Below are 21,680 nucleotides of genomic sequence, written 5' to 3' on the forward strand. Positions count from 1 at the left end.
TGGAAAAAAACAATAAGCAATGAAAAGATGGCCTTAAAGACACTGTCTGGCAAAGAGGAGTAAGAAACAGAGGAAGAGTATGAAACTCTTACTAAGTAAGTAAGAGGAAAAGAGTAAGAAACAAAATGCTTTTGCCTGCACTTTTAACCATAAAATGATTCAGGACAGAAAGAATCTCTGGAGAATACCAAATCCACTTCCCTGGTCAAGCATGGAGCCATGTCCAGTCTGGATCTGGAAATTTTCCACAGAGAGAGACACCAAAACCTCTCTGGGTCTATAGAGCTTGAACTTGTTCAAGTGTTCAACCATCCCCACAGTAAAAAAGGGCTGGTTTAGGGTTAAACTATTCCCTGTGTTTCAGGCTGTGCACATTCCTCTTCTCCTGTCCCTGGGCACCATCAAGGAGAGTCTGGCTCTGTTTTCTTTGCACCCTCCTATGTAACAATAAAAAGCATCAAAAACATCTCCCTGAGGATTCTCTCAGCCTCTCTCCATGTGAGATGCTCCTTAAGCATCCCTGTAATCCCCCACTGGCCTGGACCCAGTAACTCCATCTGTCTTTACCGGAGAGCCCACGACTGGACTGGGCACTCCACACGTCAGGACTGAGAAGAGAAAGATCACTTCTCCCTTGTTTTTAATTCCTAGGAGACAGTTCCAGGTAAGGAAGGATTGGAGTCTGGTGAGGAAATGTGCTTGTTAAGTTTAGAAAATGAAAGAAAGATTGTTAATAGAGAAGTGCAGGAAGCTTCTAAACTCCTGCACAAGACAGGAACTGAAAAGCAAGCTTATAGAAGAGATGGAACTGAAGAGAAAAAACACTTGAAGGAAGGAAGAAAAGGAGATGAAACAAGAGCTGGAAGTAAGCAGAAAGGATCAAAAGGCCTGGGAAAAGAATCACAGAGTCACAAAACCAAGTAGGAATGAAACCTATCATCAAAAGATGCCTGAGATCATCAAGTCCAACCTATGGTCAGTCCCACCACTGAGTGCCACATCCAGTCATTCCTTGTCTCCAGGGGTGGGGACTCCAAACCTCCCTGGGCAGCTCATTCCCACCTCTAATCACCTTTTCTGTGAAGAAATTCCTCCTAATGCCTGACCTAAACCTTAAGACTTTGTCCTCTCAAAGAAATTTCCCATCTGAATGATGACCAAAGTTGTGAGTGCATTCTGGGGATGAAAGAGGAGGGACACAGGAGCTCCTTCTATAATAAAAATGGGTTTGAAATAATTGGTAGGATTTTAAGAAAGGAGATGCTCCAGGCAGGTGGGGGAAAGGGTGGGGAAAGGGTGGGGAAAGGGTGGGGGAAAGGGTGGGGGAAAGGGTGGGGGAAAGGGTGGGGGAAAGGGTGGGGGAAAGGGTGGGGGAAAGGGTGGGGGGAAGGGTGGGGGGAAGGGTGGGGGGAAGGGTGGGGGGAAGGGTGGGGGGAAGGGTGGGGGGAAGGGTAGGGGAAGGGTAGGGGAAGGGTAGGGGAAGGAAAGGGAGTACCAGCATGTCCGTGGCGTTGAGGTAGCGCTTGCTGGCCATGCACTGCTCCAGCTTCTGAGGGACCTGCTTGATGTTCTCAATCTCGTCCAGGAGGTTCAGGACGTGCTTGTGCTCGATGCCCTCAATCCACAGCTTGCGCAGCTCGTCCCGTTTGCAGTGCAGCAGCATCTTGCAGGACAGCAGGTTCTCCTTCACCTGCAGCAGCACAGCAAGGGTTAATGACATCTGTCCCTGCAACCGAGAGCAGCCCTTCCCCACGTTTGCTTTATTAGGAATTCAAAAAATATCACCAGGCTAAAACCAAACTTGATTTCCTTCATACTGCCTTGGCTGAGAACTTTTCAGACCCTAAAAGCTGAACTCTCGTAGTGAAATGTTCTTTAATACAAGTTTGATACCGCTAGTGAGAATTTAACTGAAGTACCACAATGCAATTAAACACCAGATCCTGTTAACCACAACCAAGGCCATTTCCCAAAAAGTAATTCAGTATTTTGGCCAACAGCAAGAATCCAATTTTCTGTGGAAGCAAATAAGCCACCACTAATTTTCCTGGTGCAAACATCTTCCAGCTGCCTATTAAATCCTTTGGCAGTCTCCTCCTTTCTCAAGTTTGGTGTTTTTTCTCTGAAACAAGTCCAGCTAAGAGTAAAGTCATTTTCCCAATAACTTGAGCAATACCAGTTTTTTTGGAAGAGAAGATTTAATCAGAACATTTATGAGTACAAATCAGCATTTCCATTATTTATCAAGCCATTTACAAACCCTTTAGTGCTGCCATGCAGTTTGGTTCTGAGCCTCATGCCATCTTCCAAGTGGCAAAATTTCTTATTTCTCTCAATTCAGGCAACCCTGAGAGTTTTCCTTTTCCATTCCCTCAAGTCACAGCATTCCCTGCTTTCAGATTCTCCCTGGTAAGGTCAGTGTAACCTAGCTTTTCCTGCATAATGCAAGTCAACAATCCATACTAAAATGTGGAAGCAATTAGCAGCACAGCTTCACACATTGCCTTCACAGCACTCTTGTTTTGTGAGAAGTTATGAATACTTGGGGCCCAACCTTATCTCAGGCTGAACTCTCACTGAATTACACATGAAGAGAGACACTCAGAAGGAGCCCTTCAATTTATTTTTAAATAATGAGCCTTTAAAGCACTCCACAAATCCCACTTCAGCCGCACTTTCTCCTACCTTCTTCACCTGAAGGCAGTTTAAAAAAAAATATTGGTGAAAAACACATCACTGGACCAAAACTGGACACTGGTAAATAACAACAGCTCCATAAAACAGCCTCTGTCCAGAGGCAGGAGAGTTTGAGATTTCAATACTGCACTCTAAAATGTCCTTCTGAGAAGAGAAGCATGGAAAAATCCTCAGCCAACAACAAAAAACCTCATCTAAGAGTGTCCAAAAAACAGGCAAACTAAAATACACACTGAGATCATTTTACATCTAATCCCTGTTCAATACATTAATTGGAAATGTCTCACTGACCTGGCACAGCTTCATCAGTGGACTGCAGCTACAGAGAGCCAAATTAGGTCAGAAGGAATTCCAGAATTCCAGAAGCAATCTCACCAGACATTCCTGCTCCTGTCCTTACAGGAAAAATCATTGACTCCATCCATATCTGGGAGCAGGGCAAGGAATGAACAGATCTTTGAAAAAACCTCCCCTTGGGAGCTCAAATTGGTTCTGCTTCATAATTCAGTTTTACAGAAGCAACACCTCAGCTAAAATCAAAACTAAACCTTTCGCACCAGGAATTCACACAAGAATTGACTACAAAAGGCAGATCCACAGGAGGATCTGGAATATCTGTCACTTGTACAATTCCCACCTTGCACAGAGGGGAACACGAAGAGCAAGCCTGTGAGTGTAACACAGATTGATGACAAACCATATCTGGGGCCTCCTGTGAGATTAGGTCAAAACCACTTCAATACATATTGACCAAAACTAATAAGCAAACTTAAATACCAAAAGGTTCCTCACCCTCACTGTCATTCTTCTAGGTGGGACCCAAAGGTCACACCACTCTCTGCTTGTGTTGACCTCTGCAAAGCTTTGCACACTGTGTGAAACCAGGCCACTGCCTACAGTTGATTTCAAATTTAGTGGAATTGATCTCTGCTTTCAGAGTGCTGAGCTTTGTCCATAAATCCTGGAATGAACTCTTACCCTTGGAAAGCAGCAGAACGCTCTCATTTTCTTTGAAAATGTTAAATGAATTTTCAAAGTCAGAAGGGTCAGTACCTAACGCCACAAGGGTAAAAATCTGCTGCTCCTAAAGCACTGCTGGGAAAGGTTTTAAGCTGAGACTTCCACAGAGCCAGGAAAAAAAATGAAGTTAGAAAAATTTTCAAAGTTAAGGTACAGCAAACTGCACAGGAAGTGCAAGATAGGAGCCCAAAGAACTCATCTGATGCTGCAGGGGCAGAGCAGCTCTAACAAGTCCCCAGCCCCGAGTGCCAGAGTTATTTACTGACACCATACCCAAGTGTGAGCACTCAAAATGCAGAAGGATTTGGGGGCACAGGGTTCATAGGCATTCACACAACACAGCTGAGCTTGGAAACAGCATCAAAATTCATATTCTGTGAGCAAGAAGCAAGCTGATGAATCACCCAGACTATTCAGGAGGTGGCTGGAGGCCAAGATAGCAAAACATGAAAAGATGAGATGGAAAGGTGTGAGCTCAGCAGCCCCAGAGACTTCAAAACCCTGAGAGCAACATGCCCAGACAATAAATGAAAAGGGGCACTGCAAAGCTTTGTGCTTCACATCCACCTCTCAGTTTGACTTTTAACAACTCCTGTTCTCAATGAGATCCTACAGAAAATGTTGCCAGTAAGACACAGCTTGGGACAATGGTCCTGTGGTGACACAGAGTCACTGGTGTTCAGGCCTAGCTTAGAATTACAATCGTGGCAGGATGTGGGGTTGAAGGGAGCTTAAAAATCATCTTCTTCCAAGCCCTGCCAAGGTAAGGGACACCTCCCATTATCTTGGGGTGCTCCAAGCCCGGTCCAGCCTGGCCTTGGACACTCCCAGGGATCCAGGGGCTGCTCTGGGAATTCCAGCCCAGCCAGGAATTCCTTCCCCACATCCCATCCATCCCTGCCCTCTGGCAGTGGGAAGCCATTCCCTGTGTCCTGTCCCTCCAGGCCTTGTCCCCAGTCCCTCTCCAGCTCTCCTGGAGCCCCTCCAGGCCCTGCAAGGGGCTCTGAGCTCTCCCTGGAGCCCTCCCTTCCCCAGGGGAACATTCCCAGCTCTCCCAGCCTGGCTTCAGAGCAGAGGGGCTCCAGCCCTGGGAGCAGCTCTGGAGTCTCCTCTGGACCTGCTCTAACAGAGTTGGACACATAACTCCAGGTGGGAATTCAGCAGGAATTTAGCGGTAACAGCACTTTCTCAACTCAATTTTCATTCCATTCAGAATGATGACGAAAAGCTGGAAAAACAGGGAGAAACAAAAGCACCAAACCACAGCTTGGGGCTTCCATCACCGACGGCTACAGGTGGCAAAACCATCGATAAAACAACAGCAGCCAGGAAAAAGGGAGATTTTCAGCTGTGGAGCTGACAGAAACACAGCAGCACTCAGGGCTGGCTCTCACCTGCTTGATCTTGTTGCGGGAGTTGGTGATGCGCTCGGTGATGCTCTGGTAGGTGCGGATGGCCGTGGTCAGCTCCGTGTAGTGCTGCACGATCAGCTCGTCCAGGTCGCGGTCACACTTCTCGTACGCCTCCTCCAGCCGCCCCTTCTCGTTCTCCCGGTCCTCCACGTCATCGCTGGTGGATAAAGTCCTGAGGACACCAAGGTGCCAAAAGTTATTTGGAGTTTATTCCAGCGTGGCTGGTGCTCGGTAGAGATCAATGCACTGTGAGAAAATAAAAACCATCAATATTGTGGTTTATTACTCTGCCAGTTTCCAAACCCCTTCAGAGCTTTTTTTTTTCCCTCCTTTTCAGGTAAAGTTCTCTATTGGTTATCATGCTGCCAGACAGTCATTAATACAGGCACAACATAACACCTGAAATATTTCTTGATTTATTATTTATGAAGTGCTAGAAGGAAAAAATCCTAATTTTAGTTTTGGGAATCAGTGAGACTTGTGCAGTGCTGTAGTTCCTGTAACTTACTGCCAAAGATAAGGGGTCACAGAGAAATCTACCACAAATCTATCCAGGTCTTCCAACATCAGTTTTCAAACATACACCAGTACACCAAGAAAAGGCCCCATGATCCTATTCCCCCTCATCAATTAATTATTTTAAGATTATTTTTTATTTTTTTATTGAAATAATTAAGTTTGAGATTACAACAAAACTGCTGAAAACCTTGTGAAACTGGCCACAGCTCGAAGCTTCTTGGTGTCACTCCACATTTCTTTCCAAGAATCAATGAAATCTTCCCCTTCTCCCTTTGAGAGGATAAAAATCCCAGGAAGAGCAGCAAGAACCTTTTCTTGATACCCAACCTCAACCTCCCCTGACACAGCCCCACGTACCTTTAAAGTTCCTGCACATCACTGAAAAAAGGTCCCTTGGGACCTGTCCCTGTCACAGAGCAGAGATTGGAGCTGCCCCTCCTGAAGAAGCTGCAGGCCCTCATGAGTCTCCCTTCAAAGCAGCTTTTTCCAAAGCATAAAATTCATTGCAGGATTTCAAGTTCCATGCTGTATGGTAGCTACAGAAACAGGAATCCTTTCTCACATTATTACATTAATGTTCTACACCCAAACTTTTTTAGTTGTGTCTTAAATCAGCTTTTCACAAAAAAAGATTTTTTTAAAATATATTTTAGCCAAAGCTCTTAAAAAAGGAACTGAAAAGTGAGAACACTAGACAAGGTTGCTTGGGGCCCAGAAAATATAAATTTTAGTGAAAGGCTTCCTGCCCATGGCAGGGGAGTTGAACCAGACCATCTTCAAGTCCCTTCCAATCCAAACCATTCCATGACTCCAAAATGAAAATCACGTGCAAGGCTGGCAGAAAGTCATCCTTGTTAAGAGCTCTTGCAGATAAATCCATTTTCTTTGTGGAGAACTGCTTATTTCTGCTGGAAGAATGTTCTTCAGCATGGTTACACTGGACACGAGGAATATCCTCCTCAGGAATTGACATTTTGTTTGGGTTTGGAGCCGTGCAGGATCGCCTGTCCCAGCAGTTAATGAAAACATCCATCCTCCCTGACCTGTGGCACAGATCACAGCAGAATCCTGGATGGAGACAGACAAGGGAGCAGCAGAACCAAATTGGCCCAGAGCACAGACTGGGAAAGTTCATTGTTTTAATCAAACAAAATTCAATTTCACAATTTTGGATTTGCCAAAGAATCCATCTGCAGGGCCAGCAGTTGGTTACAAAAGCTGAAGATCTCTCTCCAAAGCTAAGACTACATCACTCATGTCAGAGGATGCCACAAGGATTCCACTGCTCCAGCAAATTCCCATCCAACTCAGGCTTCCTAAAAAAGCCCAGCCATATTTTTAAAGCAGATTTATATTGTGTTGCCCAGTCTTTTTGTCCTTGCATTTGAATTTAGCTTGTCTTGTCTATAGGAAAAAGTACATTTTGCTAAAAACACCTGACATCTGTCCAGCAAAGCAGAGCTGTTTGTGAAGCCTGAGAGATCCCAGCAGTTCCTGATCTCAGAAACTCCAACAGAGGCAGAAGGACAAAGCCAGGACAACTGGAAATCAGAAACCTTGGAGATCCCACCAGATTATTACTACTGAGATCATACAAAGACCATGAGACAGTTCTGGTCTCCTCTCACCCTTGAAAAGACAACTAAACCAAGATGAACAAAGTTTCAGGCTCTGTCAATTGCTACATTCTAGGATTTCCAGCTGCCTCTGTTGGATGCAGAATAAACTCCTGTAATTGGGAACATCCTGCTTTTCTTAATTACCTGGTTTGGGAAAATACTGTGGGAACAATCACCACTAAAAATACCACACTCAAATTCTGACCAGAAAGTTTATATTTATTTACAGTCCTTTAATCTGTTCTGGTTCAAAACATTACAGAGTTATGAAGGTTGGAAAAGACCTCAAAGATCATGGAGTCCAACCATTAACCCAGCACTGCCAAGGCCACCACTAAATCATGTTCCCAGGCACCAGGTCCTACACCAAAAGGGATAAAAAATTCCACACAACAACAGATTTTCCCCAACAGGTTTTTTCTTAGCCCTCCATTCACCTGAACTTGCTTTAAACAACTTGTATATAATAGATTATTTTCTTACAGACAGGGTAAGAGCTTAAATCAAAACCCAAGACCTGAATGGAAAAAAGCAACAAAGATTTTTTTTTTTCTTCCTTCACTTGACTGATAAATCCAGTAAGTTTTAGAAATGTTAGGTTTTGGGTTTAGGATCTGGTTATTTTCAGTGATAACGAGTCTGGCTTAATCACTTGGAATTTGAAACTTTGTACACCTGAATTTCCCATCTAAGTTTCATGGTACAGGAGCCGTTTCTTTATCTTGCTCTGCACAAAAAAAAAAAAAAAAAAAAAAAACAACCAAAAAAGAAAAAAGAAGAGAAAAGGAAGGAATACTTAATATTCTTGAGATTATACATGCTCCTGCTAACACTGCAGGAAAGTAATCCAAGGGCATCTCTGCTTACTTTAGTCCTATTAAAATGTGTTGCAAGGAAGAAGAAAAGTCAATACACTGTTTGTCAAATAGAAAGGATCCAAATTGTTTGGGAAAGGAACTTTGCAGGAAGAACTTTGAAGGGGGAATCACAAAACAGGACAGGATTATGAAACGTTTATAAATATACATCAGCATTTCAGAACTCCCTGAAAAATATTCCAAACAGAGGACAAACAAGAATAATAATCAGTTTAGATCCTGAGTAGCAGATGATGAACTTGGTGGGGGTTTCCAGGAGGAATTCCTGAGCAATTCATGTGGTTGTTTTTTTGGGGTTTTTTTCATTTTGATTTGCTCTAAATGAGAATCCTCCTCCTCTGTAAGATACCTGGAATTTGTACTTGGCAGCTGGATGGCTGCAGATGCTTGTCTCATTAGCAAGAGCTCACCAGGATTACAATAATTCCAACTGGCTGTGAGTCTGCTGAGAGACATTTTTATGCTACGGTGAAACAGAAATTCATTGAGCCAAATCTCATTGACTTCTGATTTTACATAGTTAAAAATACAGATTACAGCAATGCAAAATGCTTCATCCACTGGAGTCACACCCACAGATGGAAGACAGGATAGAGAAGATGATCAGACACAATTCTGAAATGTTTTTATCATAGGATGTGCAGCACTTTTCTCAGGAGAAAATAAATGAACCTTGTTATTTCCCTGAGGTCACTGAATTTACACTGGAATTAGATTAATAAAAAAAAGTCCTTTGGGACTATTTGTTTTAGTAGAAGTTGATCTGTAGGTCACAAGCATTTTTCATCTCCTATTTCCAGCAGCCAACCCAACGAGCAGAGGGAGAAGATGGAAAGACATTTTCAGGATTCCTGAAGCTTTGTCATTGTGCAAATGCCCAAAGCCTTTAACTGTTTCCATCAAGAGTTCCCATCAAAACCTGGAACAGCTCATTTCCAGAGGTAAATACACAGGAAAAAGAATTCCCATTTATATATACTTATATATATGACTGCCAGCTCTACCACTTCTGCACGAGGCTGCACCTACCTAAAACACCAAATGAACTCCAAGCTCTCCAAGAATCTTTCTGCCTCGTCAGCTCAGGTGAAGGGAAAAAGTGCCACAACCCAGAAGAAGTTTGAATTTACTCTCACCTGTCCTCTTAAAGCAGCTGCACAAACTGTAGCCATCAAAAGCTAAATGGTAACGGACTTTTTTAGTGAAGAGAAATGCAACACTTTTGATTTACATACTTAGTATAAATGCTCAGCTAGGTACTCAGAAGCAGGTGAAAACCCCACTTGTGGTATTAAAGGGTTTTTCTCAGAATCTCAAAATTTTCATCTGAGGAGCAAAATGAAATGTTTTTCTCAGTTTTGAGAAGACAGGCTGGGAGAGTTAGGGGTCTCACCTGGAGAGGAGAAGGCTCCAGGAGAGCTGGAGAGGGACTGGGGACAAGGCCTGGAGGGACAGGACACAGGGAATGGCTTCCACTGCCAGAGGGCAGGGATGGATGGGATGTGGGGAAGGAATTCCTGGCTGGAATGGAATTCCCAGAGCAGCCCCTGGATCCCTGGAATGTCCAAGGCCAGGCTAGATGGGGCTTGGAGCACCCCAAGATAGTGGGAGATGTCCCAGCCTGTGACCTGGATGGGTTTTAAGGTCCCTTTCAATCCCACCTGTTCTGTGACTCTTGAAGGAAGTCACACTATATCTCATTTTTATAAGGTATAAAACTGTGGTGTGCATTTACCACAGAAATACAGACAGAGCTTCAAAACCACCATACATTCTGCAGGGATAAAAGGAATTTTCCTTTACAAACCAATGTAATTTATCCAGTCCCAGTGACATCCAACACCAGCACACTCCATGCACCCCACAGGAAGTTATTTCACACCACAGACAGTGTTAGATATCTTTGTACTTTGACAAATCAATGCTTTCCATAGCTCTGGCCCAGATGTGCATGTGCCCACCAAACAACTACCACCCAGTCTCATCTTCTGCCTAAAATTACTCCCACACTGTGATGCATTCATTTGGGAAGGAAAGGAAGAAAAAGTAAACTCCAGCATTCAAACAACACAAAAGAACAGGCAGAAGCTGTAAAAGGACAGAAAATAAGTTATCATTTCTCCACAAGCTAATACACTTCTGTTATTGTTGGGAGCTGAGAGAACACGATGTTTTCTGAGCTAGTCAGCAGCAGAAGGAAACAAACACCATTGTACCACTCATCATGTGGCACAACAGATAACTCCAGGAGCACAGCAATGCTACAGGGATGATCAGCTGCAGAACCATGAAACCACTCACCTCCCTCTGTACAAATGATATTTTCCAGCTTCAGAAGCATCCCAGCCTCAAACCAGGATTTAACGTTGTAGATCCCACCAGAGAACACACATCACACAGGGGTTAATCGTTATTCTGTGTATCACTCCTGTTCCCACAAATGTGGGCAGCTTGTCTGTACCTAACTCCTACAAAAAGAGCTTTGATGTGGATGAAATGCACAACAGATCTGTCTGCTCAGTCCCCAGACCAAGAAACTCAGCACAAAATTGAGAATAATGGCAGGAAACATTTTTCCTGGCACCATGGCAGGTCCTACAGGCAGTCACAGGGCCAAAGAGCTCAGCTGCTGTTGCCAAAACACAAAGCTTCCAGGGGATGGAGTGTTTTGTGCACATAGATGTCCACAGCAAATGTGGAAAAAAAACAAAAGGGTTTCTAAACAAATGTGGAGACTCCTCCATCTCTATTTTCAAGTCTATTTGCTGTTTGATGGGGAAGATTCAGTTTTAGCACACAGCACCCTGTGAATGTGCCTCAGCCTGCAGCACTGGAGAAACAGCTCCGCTTCCATGGAATGGTCTGGGTGGGATGGGACCCTAAAGTCCATCCATTGCCACCCCTGCCATGGGCAGGGACACCTCCCACTGTCCCAGGCTGCTCCAAGCCCTGTCCAGCCTGGCCTTGCTTGGATCTTCCAGGGGTCCAGGGGCAGCCACAGCTTTTCAGGGAATTCTATTCCAGCCTCTCCCCATCCAATTTCTTCTTTAAAAGTCATCTAAATCCAACCTCCTCCACCTTAAAGCCATTCCCCTTTGTCCTATTTTTCCCTCTCTTTCATTCTACAAGGACCAACAGCAAAAATAGCTCCAGTAGACACAAATCCATGAATTTTCAAGCTCCAAATGCCCACAATCCGTCCCCATTTAGGTTTGGAAGGTGCTGAATACCTTTGGAGCATGCACAAACTCTGTGTTGTGAACCTGAATTTGCGGGGCCATCCACACCCCCCCTACTTTATCTCATTCCCTGTCACTTCAATCCTTTCACAGGAGTATTTTTTCCACCAAATCCTGATTTTGCTGCCCCCCACCCCCTTATATTTTGCACTGTGGCAAAAAAATCAGCTACAGCCTTTAAGATGATCCATTTACAGGCACCAACCTCACAATTATACCTTGAGTAGGGATCAGATTTGAGATCCAGCAGGAATTTCTGTTTATACTGAGGATTCATTTTTCCCCACACAGTTATATTTTTTCTCTGTTTTCTAGTGCAGATGAGCAATTCCTTTTGCCAGCCAGCAGTCAGCTTCCTACCTGCCCCATAAAACACCAAGAAAATTAGATTATGTCAATTTTTAAGAGAAAACTGTTAACATTAATGAATAATACATGTTTCATTTCTGTAAATTTGCTTTTTCTGTTGCCTCCAGCCAGGCTGGGTGGATAACTGCCTGCCTATTTTACCTGCCCTAGGGCCAGCCCTGTTAAGTGTGATTACTGCTAAGCTATGGATGGCAAACTGAGGCTTAATTATCAATTTCTTGACTAGAAAATTTGTTTCACAGGAAGAACATTGCAGTAACAGTATGTGGGCATTATGTTTCTGCAGATTCTTTTTATGATGCAAAACTGAAGGAACAGATAATGCAAATGCAAGTTTTAGGAAATTAATGCTCAGTTAGCACCAGATAATTCTTATAGAAAAGGAGGCTGGCTTTGACCACAACTGTGGGTGTTCAGCACCTTTGTGTCCCTCTAAAAGCCTTTTTTCTTCTGCTATCCAACATCAGAGCAGACTTATGTAAATATTTGTGGTTAAAGGCAGAAAAGAGTATTACAGGATGCACAGGTGCAGCTTGGAAATCCAGGAATAATCCTCTTTTCCTTCTAGATCAGGTTTCTTTGAGCGTGCAATTCACTTTTCTTCACTCAGCATTGCTCATTCAAATGAAAATACTCATTAAAGACAGTGGGAAACACCACCAAAAAAAAAAAACCAAACCAAAGAAGCAAGCTGATCAAATTTAAATATTTCTCATCTGATCAGGAAAAAGAACATTTTAGTGAAGTGCAATTGAACTGAGTGCTGAATCACAGGGGGGGGGGAATCAAACAGAGCTTCAATTTTCACAGGAATCCACAGTAAACTTCCTACCACCTGTTCCAAGTGCTCTGTACTGTATCACACACCTTGTTGAGGCTCTCAGGTCCTCACTTTAAAACACCTTTGAAGCTCCAAACACACAGTTTGTGGTAGCAACTGCTCAAAGCAGCGTGGCTGAAAGCTCGTCCTGCTCAAAGCTCCAGCTGCATTTCATCTGTGGCCAAGGCAGGACTCACTGATGTACTGACCTGTTCCTCCAGCAAAAACACCAAAAATCTGTTTAACAGCAGCAGCCCTGGGCAAAATCCAGAATTTCTGGGGTACACAAGATCCATTCCTCCCAAAGAAACTGGGTGAGGTTTTCACTGTTTTATGGTTTGGATAAGAGTTAAAGGATAATTCTTTTACTGCTCACTCAGAAATCTGCAGATAACAAATGCTGGGGAGGTACTACACAGAGGTGTTATAAAAACTCTGCTGAATATGTTTCACAATTTATCACACTGAGGCTGGAAAAGACCCATAAATTCATCAAGTCAAACTGTTCCTCCAGCACTGCCAAGCCCACCACTGACCCACATCCCCAAATGCCACATCCACAGGGGCTTTTAATCCCTGCAGGAATGGGGACTCCACTGAGGCCGTTCCCTCTCCTCCTGTCCCTGTTCCTGGAGCAGAGCCCAACCCCCCCGGCTGTCCCCTCCTGGCAGGGAGTTGTGCAGAGCCAGAAATTCCCCCTGATCCCTCTTTTCTCCAGGCTGAGCCCCTTTCCAGCTCCCTCAGCACCTCCAGACCCTTCCCAGCTCCGTTCCCTGGATACTCTCCAGTCCCTCAATGTCCTTCTTATCACACAGGGCCCAAAACTGCCCCCAGGATTTGAGATGGGACCTCAGCAGTGCCCAACACAGGGGGTTTCATATTATCTGTATCACACTTATCATATATACTTACACCAGTCCAGATAATAAAATAAACAGTACAGCATTAAAGCTGTCAAAATCACCCTTCAGGAAAGAAAATTAAAGGGATTATTTTGGCTTGTTATTCTCCTTGTTACACCACACCAAGGACCTAAACCACAAACCAGTGCACAAGGTACAGAAAAGTACAGCCTTAGCCAAAAGACAATTGTGAACAACAAAGGATTTGTGGAGTTAAACAAAGAAAGCAGTTGCTAGAAGCAACAAATAATAATTTAAGCAGAGCTCTGTGGATGTCTAGAAAGCTCAGTCTCCTCTCTGCAGGAAGCAGCTGCAATGTGCCAAGGAAACTTCAGTATTAAAAAGGAGGAGGAAAACAAAAGCAGAGTAAAAGGAAGGCAGTTACTCTCATCAGGCCGCTCTTGCTGATGGCCGTGGCCACACAATTCCGTTTCTCATTTGGGTTTGAACCTTTTGATGGCTGTAGCACCACAGCAGAGCAGAGACAGCAGCTCCAAGCCCGAGGGCTCGGCCAGGCAGGAGCGCTGAGAGCCAGGGAAGGACACCTGGGAGGAGGGGAGAGCTCAGCATGTGAGGGAGAGGAACAAAACAACCGAGAAGAGAGGGATCCTTTCTCTCCTCCATCCCACTGCCCAGCACAGAGCTCCTCAGGCACCGTCAAGCTGAAAATGATCCCAGGAATTGCTGCAGTGAGGGAGTTTGAAGTTCAGGTTGTTGGGAGGATCCAGTGTTGACTTCCCAGAGGTGTAGAAGATGCACTTCAGCGCTCTGAAAGCAATAATCCATTAGAAATGCATTCATTTGTTACCACCTTCCCCCCCTCAAAGCTGGAAACACAACATCACTCAGTGGCTTTGACACTGATCATTTCAGGGACTGGGCCTTGTAGTGAAAATGTCAAGCAACACCTGAGATCAAAGACACGTTTTGAACATGTTTACCTTACCAGGATTGAAGTCCCCAAGTTAATCAGAATAAAATGTGTAAGTGGGGAAACAATAAAATCTGCTCCTTTCTGAAATTCAGGGGTTTACTCATATTTCCCCCCTGCTTCCAACCTTGTTTTTATGGGTGTAAAAACATCCTCTTTGGGGAAAAGAGCCTGTCCAGAGCAGCTTAGCAAAAATCCTTCCCCTTGACTTACACCCCATGAGCCATCACAAGCAGCTCCATTTCAAGAGATCACATCAAAAATGTTTTACAAAGCTCCCTGGGACAAGAACAACTCTACTTCAACCCACTGTGTCTCCACTGAGCTACAAATTTCCACAGGTTCATTAAACTAAATGGACTTATTTGAATTTTATAATTGAAAACTGTTGTCTTAAAGACAAGTCCCAGATGGGGTGATCTACAGCTTCCAGCACTGTTTTACCTCAAAGTGTATAATCTGATAATTCATGTTTTGAAACCTCTCCAGAGGCTCACTGTAAAAACTGGGTCCTTATAAAACAAAGCCAGACAGAAGGGGAAAAAAACCCAACTCCAAAAGGTATTTAACGATTTAACTTGGCAGCAACATGTGGAATGTTTTCTCGTTATTTTCATAGGTTAATGGATTGTTCCTCTGAAATTCTAAATTTGAGGAAATTAAAGCATTCAGAAAAGAGATTTCTTCAGAGACCATGAGGTGCTAGAAAGAAAGTAGTCAAAAATTGTGGTGTCCAAGCCAACAGGCAAGGGAAATGAGGTATTCTGAGAAGTGATTGAATAATTATAAATAATAAATTAAAAAAGAAGTGAAATCCTGAGGCTGGCATGCTCCACCCTCACCAAGGGGAGCACAAGGTACTCAGCCTGCAGAGAACTCCCTCTCCCTTGTGCAAAGAAATAACTCACTAGAAGAACAGCAGCACCAAGTCTGTTCACAATCCTGTTAAGCACCCAGAGCAAACAGCATTTTAAAACATTTTCCTCCTCTACTTACATTCCATTAATCTTTCATGCTGTTTACACAGTTGGTTAGAGCATTTTCAACAGAAGCTGGTGATCTTTTTATCATTGAGGACTTGCAGATGGATACAGGAGAGATATAGCAAAAAGGCTGAGCAGCCTCCAGCCACCTAAATAAATACCAGCAGAGAATTCTTTATTTTGCTAAATTAACCAACCTTTAATCAAATTTCCTCACACCAGTATGAATGGTGCCAGGGGAGAGAGCGATCAGCTGGTTTCTGAAACAAAGACTGGCCTGCAGTGGCTTTGACAGAATTCCCCTCCTTCAGATGGCTCCAACAGCAGCACAGGAAGAGTTTCAATCCCATGCACAGGAAAACCCCAGGGACACCAAGCAGCTGCACATTTTCCATGCTGGAACAGGGCTGGAGGCAGCAGACAGCCCCAGGAGATGCTGGTTACACCTCCAGGCACAAGCAGCAGGACTCAGCTCCCACTCCACTGTGTGAGACCCTATCCAGGACTGTCTCCGTGTTCAGGAAAACACAGGGACCAGTTCTTTTGGCAATTAATTTTAGATCCAAAAATTAATTCAACCGTTCCATGTATTACCACATTCCAGGAGAAAGGCAAAGCCCTAAGGTTCAGTATTTCCACATCTGCAAGAGCAGAGGCTGGACAATGCCACTCACACCTGTCACCTGGATAATTAAAGTGTAAAGAATATTTTGGGGAGCCCATGCTGTGCCACGACCCCATCCTTGGTATCACACACCTGCAGCCCTGCAGGAACCAGCAGGAGGCTTGGGGAATTTCATCATTCAACTGAAGGTTTCAAAACTGCACCAAAACCAAGAGCTGCTGAAGGCAACACCTTTCAAAGAGTTAAAAGCACAATCATTTCCTAACAGAACTCAGTATTTCCACTTCCTGGTTTTGCCAGGGTAGGTTCAACTCCAGCTCTACACTGGCTAAAGCTAAAATAAGAGCTGAAAAATAAAGTACTTTGAGCTTTTAACTTGGCACAGTCACACCTCTTGTCTTTTCCTATGTGGTTGTGTATTCATATGTGCTCCTTTACCCATTTTTAAATGCAACCAAGGGTCTGTATCAAGCTACAACCCAACACTTGCCAAATACCTAAACATTTTATACAAGTGCCTGGAGATCATTTCAAGGAAATTTATAGTTACAACCACACTCTGCCATATACAATTTATTTTCAGGGAATTTCTCAAGTACTTTTCTCGTAGAAGAACTGCTACCTTTATAACACTGGAAAATGCCATTTGCAATAAAAGTGGTTTTAAGAGACCATTACAGATCAGAATAACTCGAGTTTATTCCTTGTAGCAGCTATTTCTCAAATGCAACGACAAGGGCAGCAGCTCCACATCCCTGTTCCTCACTCTCCATCACAAATTGGGATCTCTACTGCTTCAGAACAAAGAGAACACCAAATGCCAGGTCATCAGCAAAAATCCATTCAGCAAGTTCACTTATAATGAAAATAATGGCCACAAGCATTAAAGAAAAACAATCCCACTTGTAAAAAATAAAGTATGTTCAAGTTTTTTTGCCTGCAGTCTCAACTTCTGCAGAGATCTGTTTGCTTCTGTAAAAGCTCAGCACAAAGATTTCACTGAGGTCTTATGGAGTCACTGCTAAGTTTGTTCTTCCCCAATTAAAGAAGCAATTAAAGGCCAGTTTTAAAAAATAGTAACCTTTAATTGGGAAGAAAAACACCCAACAGTAAATAAAAGGCAGACACATTCACCAATTAAAAATCTGACAAGATCTCTCTCTCATAAAAAAAAAAAAAAGCATTTGCTAAATGCCAGGTTGCTTGTTTCAGAATACAAAAGCTGTTTCAGCCAGCTACCAACAAAACAAAAGGTTAAGAAAAATCAATATAAAAACACGTGTTTGTCCTCTGAGTAATAAAAGAAAATATTCCCCAAGTTGTCCTCCAGCAGGGGAGCCAGATTTGCTCCATTATCTGCATGGTTTTTAAAAAGACATTGCCAAAGCTCCTGGGGTTAGCAGATTTCTCCAACAAAAGTCTCTGGTCTCCTGTGACAGAATCCTGACCTTACAAAATACCTTTTAGTTAAGGAACTTGAGATGAGGGATCTTTCTCATGCACGAAGGAATGAGCAGGTTTTGGAGGTGGCTGTGCTGAGGAATGAGCACAAATGCAGCAGCACAGGGACAGAAGCTGTAAAGTCCTGGTATCCAATATCCACTCTGGAAGTCACAATCCCAGGAGCTGTTTTAACAATGCTCATTTCTTCTCAGCACTCTGATGACAAGAACAAATTGAAGATACTCCCAATAGCTGAAAAGACACAGGGAAAAGAAGGAAAGCTCCCTGGAGCTGTGGCAAAAGTGGGAATTTAAGGGCAGACTTTGCAAACACTCATTAAGCTTCCCAGACACTCTTCACTTCCAGAAGATTTAATTGTTGTGGACATTCCCTTTTTATTTCTCCTCTGGGAGAAACAAAGGGGAACTGGCCAAGAACTCAGTGTGACCCCAGGACTGCTGGGGGCAAAACTACAACTTCCTAAATTTGGGAATTCCCTGGGAGCTCCTGACTCTTTTGGGAGGGATCAGTCCTGTCCTGAGACAGCTGCACATCCCTTACAGTGCTCATGCAACGTTCTTCCAAGTTAATCCATCCTTGAGGCTGCCTTTAGTGTCTATTCTTGGCTACAACCAGAAAACCAAGGGGAATTCCATGAGTGCATGGATCCTCCTACAGGAAACAACTCCCAAAGAACAAATGTGTTCCCTGACACAACAGGAAGAAGTGACACTTCACAGGGACAGACAGGAATCACAAGTGGGACACGCTTTCCTGTTGGGCTTTCCTTCATCTCAGAGCTTTCTGTATTTAGAGCTGCTGAAAAGCAGCACCACAGAGAGCAGGGATAACTTAAAATGCCCAAACCAGAGCCCCACACCCCATAAAATCCCATTTCTGACTGAATTTTAGTGCTGCTATGCAAGTTAAACTTTGTCATGGATCTTGCCCCAAACACTCCCCCTGGAAGTGAGACACTTTCTCCTGGGAAATTCAGTCAGAAAACAAGAATAATCCATAAATCTGGGATCACAGAAAAGTGAATTATTCAGTCTCTTGTGAGTGAGAGCTGCTAAGCTCCAGTAAATATCAGAAATTATCCCTTCATTAATAAAATAATTTCTATTTACAGAAGGCCTTTCAGCTTCACACTTCAAAGCATTTCATAGACAATATGAAGAGATTTTGCAGACCTAAACAATGTTTGTTTTTTGGAAAACATCCCTGTCTTTGCTATAACCAAGTAAAACGTCAATACTTGAAGAAACTCCTCTGGCTTTGTGTATTTACAGCAGAAAAATACAATCAAAGCTTTGCTGGTTTTCATCCACTGTTCCCTTTATGGACCTTTCACACAGCAACAAGGGAAAAATAAACAGCCTAAATAAACAGGAACATGCAAGTGTAAAACCACAAGGATTGGCAGAAGCCTCTATTATGCATAAATGTTTTGGAAATAAAACATCAACAAAAGGAAACTCAGTCACATTTCAAACCGACAGCTTGCTGTTAAGATTTGTAATATTTTTCTGAAGCTGAGTAAAATTACATTTAAGCCTGTAAATAAAATTACATTTTAACCCTGGTTTAAATTTGTCTGCAGTGGTATTTCATGACACAAACCACTAAAAAATTGACCTGTTGCTTGGAGAGTTCATCCTCACCTGGGCTCCTATACAAAAGCAACGTACAGAGAAAAGTGATTTAAATTCATTTTCACACTGTTTGCTTTCTGTACTTGGCTAAGCCTGAGAAACATCAGTATTATCACCAAAACACTTTTTTCTTCCTCTGCAATCAGTTCTACCCTCAAGGTTTTCATGGTCTGGCTCAACCTGACACGTCAAGCTCTGCAGAGAATCTCTACATCCAAACCAAGTTCTAATTAAATTCTGGAAGTTTAGTTATCAGGCTGTTCTGTTGAATAACTTTAATTTCATAAAGTCAATAACTCAATGTTGTGTCTAAACACTGGGCCTAAACTAGCCAAGGTATCACTGCCTGGAAGCCAAAGATTATGAGACAAACATTTCTTTTTATTTGGAGAACAGAGCACTGTGAGCTCACTCTTCTGGTTTTAAACAAATTTAATAAGCCTGGATTTATTAAAATAGAGGTACAAAAGGAAGACCTTAAAATACTCTTGGAAATTACAGGAAACATAGAAAAAAGATGATTACATGAGGAAATGCTGCACAACCAGTCCATGTTTATTATTCTTCCACAGACAGTGGCACCAGCTGCTTTTTTTTATAGAACCAACATCTCCCTCAAGTTTTGCAAGATTTTAAAGGCCAGAGTGATGAAAAAGAATGGAATTTTGTCCTGAACATTACCATTCACAGAGGATATTTAAATCACAACATGTCCTAGACACAGAACTAGTGCCACAATAACTTCTCCAAAGTAACAGAATGACTACAGTTTCTCTCCAAGGCATTGAAGTAGGATCCAAAGTTTGGGAGCTCATTACAACTGACTGGTGTGACTGCAGCAGCCCACACCCGCCCTGTAAGAACATTCAAAACACATAAGAACATTTAAAACTTTCACTGTAGGCAATCAGCTGCCAATCCACCGGTTTTAAGCAGCACAGAAAAGATTTACAAGAAATTAAAGAACGTATTGGGAGGGGGAAACAGTGAATTCACATCCAAGTCTATCACAGAATCATCCTCCAGCAGAGCCAAGTTCGGGAATATGGGCAGACAAAAATCAATGTCTAAACATGACTGGAGATAACTCTTCAATCCCAACAAGACAGACTTGGAAGCAGCAGCACTCTGCCCACTCTGGCACTCCTACACAGGATGGAGTCTACCCACTGGACCTCCTGGTCCTTCAGACTTCCAGCCAGAAGAATTGTACTTGGTGCTGCTGTGTTTGAGGGTAGGGGTCACTCATGGACTCCTCAACAATAACACGACAGTGCCTTGGTCTTCATGAGTGGCATTAAGCTGGCATGACCTGCAGGGTTTATTCACAGCCTCACTCAGTTTGGAAAAGATCTCAAAGACCATTGAGTCCAACCTATGACAGATCCCCCCCTTGTCACCCACACCAGAGCATGGAGTGCCACATCCAGCCTTTTCTTCAGAACCTCAGGGATGGGGACTCCACCTCTGCCCCTGGAGTGATGGAGTCCCTACAGTGTTTGAATGCCATTCTCGTGTAGAAATTCTTCTTCATATCCACCCTGAGCCTCTCCTGGCCCAGCCTGAGGCCGTTCCCTCTCCTCCTGTCCCTGTTCCTGGGAGCAGAGCCCGACCCCCCCGGCTGTCCCCTCCTGGCAGGGAGTTGTGCAGAGCCAGAAATTCCCCCTGATCCCCCTTTTCTCCAGGCTGAGACCCTTTCCAGCTCACTCAGCCTCTCCTGGGGCTCCAGAACCTTCATCAGCTGCATTCCCTTCCCTGGACATGCTCCAGCTCCTCAAGGTTCTTCCTGAGTTGAGGAGCCGAGGACTGGACACAGCACCAGAGGTGCCACCATCAGTGTTCAGAACAGAGGAAAATAACTTCCCCCGCTCTGTGGCCACATTATATTTGAGATAGACCAGGTGTCATTGGCTTTCTTGCCCACCTGGACTCGTGTTCAGCTCCTGTCAAGCAGTGCCGCAGGTCCTGTCCTGTTCTGCTGAGCAAATTCCCATCCCCTCTGTCCCAGCCCGGAGCAGAGCAGGGGCTGTTAAACACAGGAGCCTTGGCCTTGTGAACCTCACCCCGTTGGTCTCAGCCCCTCGATCCAACCTGCCCAGGCCCCTCTGACCCCAGAATGAAGCAAAGCACTGGGAGCAGGAGGAAATGAGCCGGGCAGGGCGGCGGGACAGCAGCACAGCCCTCAGGACAAGATTTTCCCCAGCACTGCAGCCTCCCCAGTGCTCCAGGACCAGCGGGGACCCAAGCCTAGAGTCACCCAATGCCCAGCAGGGACCCCATATCCTGGACGCCCGACCCGGGCAGGCCTCCCCAGCACAGCAAGGCCCGCACCCGGCTCTGGGTCACCCTCAGAGGCCCGGAGGATGCGGAGCGGGGCCGCCCCTACCTGATAACCGAGATGAGCAGCCCCGAGGGGTCCTTGCTCCTGCCCACAGTGCCGCGGTACCTCCCAACCGCGTCGCCCGCCGCCATCTTGCTCCCCCTCTACACGGCGCAGACACGCGTGTTGGCGCGCCGCAGCCAATCACAGCCGAGGAGGGCCGGCTGCCACCCAATAGAAGAGGAGGA

General features: G+C 44.3%; 1 protein-coding gene across 1 annotated transcript in view; it reads right to left on the minus strand.

Moving 5' to 3' along the window:
• EXOC4 (exocyst complex component 4) overlaps positions 1 to 21,675 on the minus strand; it is a 290,233-nt gene extending 268,558 nt beyond the window's left edge. The window contains exons 1-3 of the mRNA XM_023918813.2: positions 21,499 to 21,675; positions 5,112 to 5,301; positions 1,496 to 1,690 (exon numbers count right to left, since the gene is read on the minus strand). Coding sequence (XP_023774581.1) covers positions 1,496 to 1,690; positions 5,112 to 5,301; positions 21,499 to 21,584 — 471 coding nt within the window. The 5' untranslated portion in view covers positions 21,585 to 21,675. The remainder of the gene's footprint in view (positions 1 to 1,495; positions 1,691 to 5,111; positions 5,302 to 21,498) is intronic.
• Between the last annotated feature and the right edge of the window lie 5 nt (positions 21,676 to 21,680).

Source organism: Cyanistes caeruleus, chromosome 4 (assembly GCF_971803275.1).
Source record: "Cyanistes caeruleus chromosome 4, bCyaCae1.hap1.1, whole genome shotgun sequence".
Taxonomy (NCBI): domain Eukaryota; kingdom Metazoa; phylum Chordata; class Aves; order Passeriformes; family Paridae; genus Cyanistes; species Cyanistes caeruleus.